This window comes from Plectropomus leopardus, chromosome 2, assembly GCF_008729295.1.
Source record: "Plectropomus leopardus isolate mb chromosome 2, YSFRI_Pleo_2.0, whole genome shotgun sequence".
NCBI lineage: Eukaryota > Metazoa > Chordata > Actinopteri > Perciformes > Serranidae > Plectropomus > Plectropomus leopardus.
Window position 1 is genome coordinate 26,269,418 of NC_056464.1, and position 4,898 is coordinate 26,274,315.

Below are 4,898 nucleotides of genomic sequence, written 5' to 3' on the forward strand. Positions count from 1 at the left end.
TGTTTTTTGTCCATATTACAGCTGATAGTTGTTCAGATTCTTCTGTGAGTCATATTGTTGCTAATGTTTGTTTCCAATTTTTAAATTCTATATCTTTTCGGATTAAATAAAAAAAGAAAAAGTTTAATTAATTTATGCAGACAAATTATGACTTGTTTACTTGCTTCTACAATCAAGTCAGTGCATTCAATGTTTTTTTTTTATAGGTGTGCTTTTTAATGTGCTTTCAAAAAATACATAAGTATTTTAAAAGCTAGTAATACTTGTATTGGACAAATATTTGATCAGGAGTACCTATACTTTGTAGTAAACAGAGTTGTATACTTTGTTTCTCACTGCTTTTTTTTACTTAATAATCTAGGTACTTCAACTGCTTCTGGCCTAAAGCGTTTTCAGGCCTGCATTATAAATCCACAATTAGAAAAACAACAACAAAAAAACCTTGAATGTTGTGTCCCTGTGTGAAGGCATATTTTTTTTCTAATTTGAGGGACAAGAATGTCATACATTTTTAGCAGTGTAAAGCGGTGTCGGAAAATATTTTTAGAGTAAAACATACATGTTGTGACCTACAACACAAACTTTCACAGCAGCCCTCAGTTTGCTGCGGTGCATCGGAGAGCAATGCAACAGCGCCATCTAACGTCACTATGATGCAATGACGCTGAAGCCGCTGCGTCACTTCCTGTTTAAACATGGCCCCGCACTGAATGTCACATTACTTCTCCTGCTGTGAAAACATACAGCTATTAACGTTAAATAAATCACCTGTCCAACGAATAATCAGGAGGCGACAGCTGGGAGGATTTACATCATTTAACGTCAAAGGTATTTCACTCGTTTCTAAATCACACAGTCTTTAAACAGGAGATACTCCTCACTATTAAAGTTAGCCGTTAGCAACAGCTAACCTTGCTAAAGCCTAGTGTTTCATTTTAATGAAATGTTGAGGGTGATCGGATATGTATGAGATGTTTAACAGTGTGAAACTCGCCGCTGGCGTTGTCTAGAAGGAAAGTTACTTATGCTCATTTTGTTTTAAACGTGACGTTTTGTTTGTTGCAGGATAATCCAGCCAGCACCATGGTGCATTTATGTGAGTACACAGTGTAAACAGACACACCTTGACTATTATGTTACGTTACTGTATATTATATTATATCACTGTTATTACTTTCTTAGCAGAGAACAGAACCAGCTTCCCATTATTCCGATTTACTGCAGGGGTACTGTAGAGTAAAAAAATATGAATTTTCAAATGATTGCAAGGCTACAACTAATCATTTTCCTTCATTACTGACTGATCAGTGAATGAATAGCATAATCTATGAAATGACATAAAAAGAGAAAAATGCTCTCACAACTAAATAGACCTCAGGGTCCCATCTTTAAATGTATTGTTTTATCCAAAATCTGTTCAAAACACAAAGATATGCAATTAAAATAAAATAAAAAATCTTAAGATGAGTAAATCCTCTTACTCATCTTAAGACATGGGGGCGGGGGGGAATTTCTTTCTGATGTACAAGCTATATTTTGTTGCCTTTTTAAAATGCACTCGGGTGCCTTAATTATGAATTTTGATATTAAAAACATTATTAGTTGTTAGTCAATAGTATTTAGTAGAAACAACTGATACATTAGGTACATCTAACTATAGTGAACTTATATATATAAAAAATTTTTTTTTTTTTTTTTACCACAGGCATAAACTGAGTGTGCTTCAGATAAAAAAGCTAAAACAACAGACAAAGATCAAACATACATGATAAATCAGGGTAATAATAACAGTACCAGCTCAAAGAGAAGTTTTACCAATTAACCACACAATATAAATTTAACTAAAGCTGCAAAAAAAAAGAAGTTTTTAGTCATCCTCAAAAAGCAGACACTGTCATGACAGACCGCAGTGAATGTGGTACAGAATTAATGAGTAAGTGATGGATAACAGCAGTCCTGCAAATGGTTTGTGTTTGAAAGAGAAGCTTAATTAATTCTACTGTCATTATATTAGAGGCACATTTGTATTTCAGTATACGGAGAGATGTTTCTTACATTTTGTCCAACACATTCACATCATTAGGCCTAGACTTAATAAAAGAACCTCTCTGAAACAGTGTAAACAAAAACTGACCATTATAATGGCAGCATTTACACCACATTAGTTGTAGTTAGGGTCATGTAATAAACTAATAACTGAGTGTATGTGTTGCACCTTTATAGCACAAATGTCATCCAAAGCAACAGGCACAATAAAAGAGTAATACATAAAATACAGATAAACATTTAACAAAAGCTCTCCTCCTTCCACCTTGCTTAAAAAAAAGTAATTTTGATTGAGGCAGCATGGAATCCAAAATGTAGAAATTCTAGCTTTTTTTAAGTAAGATGTGATAGTAGTGTACACAGGTGTCATGATATATAATATGCTTTTCAGTTAACGACTTAAACCGGGTCGTTAAGGCCCCTAAGGTTTGTTTAAGGTAAAAGTTGAAAGAAACTAATCTTTATTTCCTATTTAACAATGTTTACTGTGCATTTTTTTTCTTCAGCATCACTGCTAAAGAAGTACCACGGGGGTTACGTTGTCATCCGATTGGCTCTTGCGGGCCACAAACAAACAAACAGACCCTTTTATCGCATTGTGGCTGCTCACAACAAAAGGGCAAGAGATGGTAAATATTTGGAGCAGCTGGGTACCTACGACCCCCTCCCAAACATCCACAACGAGAAACTTGTCAGCTTCAACTTTGACCGAATCAAGTACTGGATCGGTTGCGGTGCACACCCTACGAAGCCAGTGGCCAAACTTCTAGGTGTGTATTCAGTCCATGAGCATGTTCATTTAAGGTGGATCAACATTGCACAATTTAATTGTCTGCCTGTCCAGAGTTGCACTGCTCATAGTGATTTGTTTAATCAAGGAGTCCTATCAAAAGTTTTTATGACCACCCTCACCTTTTTTGCAGTAGTCATCTACAGATACACTTATCTGTGTTTGCTATTATTTGAAATTGGGTTTTCTATGTTATCTGTGACCATAAATGATGACCTCTGGCCAGTAATATTTGTTCACTGAGCCTTCACGCACCTCATCTGTGCCCTCTGGCTTAAGGATTGTACAGATACAAATTACATGCCTTTTATGGGCACAACAAGCATCTGATGTACAACCTGGATTACAAGACAGTTGGGACACTGTGTAAAACATACGTCAAAACAAAATGCAATGATTTGCAAATCCTCTTTGACACACAGTGGGTAAATTAAGTATTAAACATGTATTAAACATATTTCCAATCCAGCTATTCATATGAAATTCAGACTGGACATGTGTATTACCACAATAAAATTACACTGATAAAGACTTCATAACATTTCAATCTGTGAAAATCCATAAAATTAAAATGCAGAACGACACAGTTTACTCATGGTATTTAAGTTGCCAGCGCTCGTTTCACCTCAGTGTAAGAGTCATTTGCATTTTGTGGTCAATTCATATTATCTTAAAATTATGATGTTTTAGCTTCGAAGGATTTGTCAAAAGTTGGCCGTGTTTTTGCAAAAGTTCGTTGGAAAAGCTTGTAGTGAAAGATAGATTCTTACCCTCTCCCCTCTCTTTCTGCAGGGTTGGCAGGATTTTTCCCTCTGCACCCGATGACAGTAACAGAGGCAGAACGTCAACGAGCCCAAAGAGAGCTGATGGCAACGGCAGCAGGAACAGAAGATGGTCTGCAGGAGGGACAGAAGGAGGATGAAGTGTGAGAATCAGAGGCGAGGGACTGTGTTGGATTGTCGAGTACAAAAGGATGTCACAGTTACATGAGGAGAACTGATCGATTTGTTTCCTACTTGTTGGGTGGACTGCTCGTATAGCAACATTAGATATGGCATATTGTAGTTGTTGTTGCTTTAGCAACAGCTGTGGACAAGACATAATAAAACTCATTCTCAATCAAAGTCAGTAGCTACAGGTTATGTTTATGCGAGTGGAGTGCCAAAACAGGCAGCTGTTTGTAATTACTGATTTATTTCACGTAAATAAAGTATTTCAATTTATCGAATTTTGTTGAGTCTAAGTGGCAGATTTTTTCTATCATCCTATCAACCTTTACAGACAATTAATTAGTTTTATTTACTTTAAACCTGACGTGAACTTTGCAATCCATTCTCCTTTCTTTGTCTGTATTCTTTCTTTTTTGGCCTGCATATATTTGAATGTGCACACGTGAATCAATAGCATACGTCAGTAATGTCAAACACAAGGAAAGAAAGAAATCAGAAGTGGGTGAGATTACTGATATGATTATTGGCAAGCTGTTTCATCCCCTTTTGGCTTACTGGCAAAATCTCCACCCTTATACTGAACTGCTTGTCATGGAAACCTTTGTAAACTGAAAATTGTTCACCCACTGATGTTACGTAAAGTTCTGTGATATTTTTGGAATCATGATGCAGTTACTTTGCATAGGATGCTTTACTGTTGCATAGGAAACAGCCTAATGAAGTTTTTCAATATTTATGGAGCAAATTCAGGTACCATCTGTAATGCTCTAAGCTCTAATTTGTATTGCTCACAACCAAAATGGACAATAAATCATACAGTCAGTGATCAGTTTCAGAATGGACCTGACTGACCTAATTACATTAGAAAAAAGCAACGGTAATATCACATTGATCTCTCTAAAACATAATCACAATATACTTAATTGTGTGGTTAACAAGCTCAAGCAGCAAATACCTCCATCCTCAAAATTACTTACATGCACTTAATGTGCATGTTGTATTTTCTTAAACACTGCAGAGAAAGCACACACTCATTGTTTTGGCTCTTTCCACAAAAAGCTCCTGGATTAGTTTTTGAGATCATTAACAGTGATGGCCAAAGAAATGGTTCT

The 4,898-nt window shown here is 36.0% G+C and overlaps 1 protein-coding gene across 1 annotated transcript; it reads left to right on the forward strand.

Moving 5' to 3' along the window:
• Positions 1-699: 699 nt before the first annotated feature.
• Positions 700-4,064, forward strand: mrps16 (mitochondrial ribosomal protein S16). Its single transcript, XM_042497510.1, has 4 exons — positions 700-828; positions 1,066-1,096; positions 2,553-2,816; positions 3,629-4,064. The coding sequence occupies exons 2-4, from the start codon at positions 1,084-1,086 to the stop codon at positions 3,763-3,765; spliced, it is 414 nt and encodes a 137-aa protein (XP_042353444.1). The 5' UTR covers positions 700-828; positions 1,066-1,083; the 3' UTR covers positions 3,766-4,064.
• The last annotated feature ends 834 nt before the right edge of the window (positions 4,065-4,898 follow it).

Bases quoted from the DNA above. Each gene is read 5' to 3' on its own strand.
- mrps16 (XM_042497510.1), top strand. The intron at 2,817-3,628 runs GTGTGTATTCAG...CTCTTTCTGCAG, and splicing joins GCCAGTGGCCAAACTTCTAG to GGTTGGCAGGATTTTTCCCT.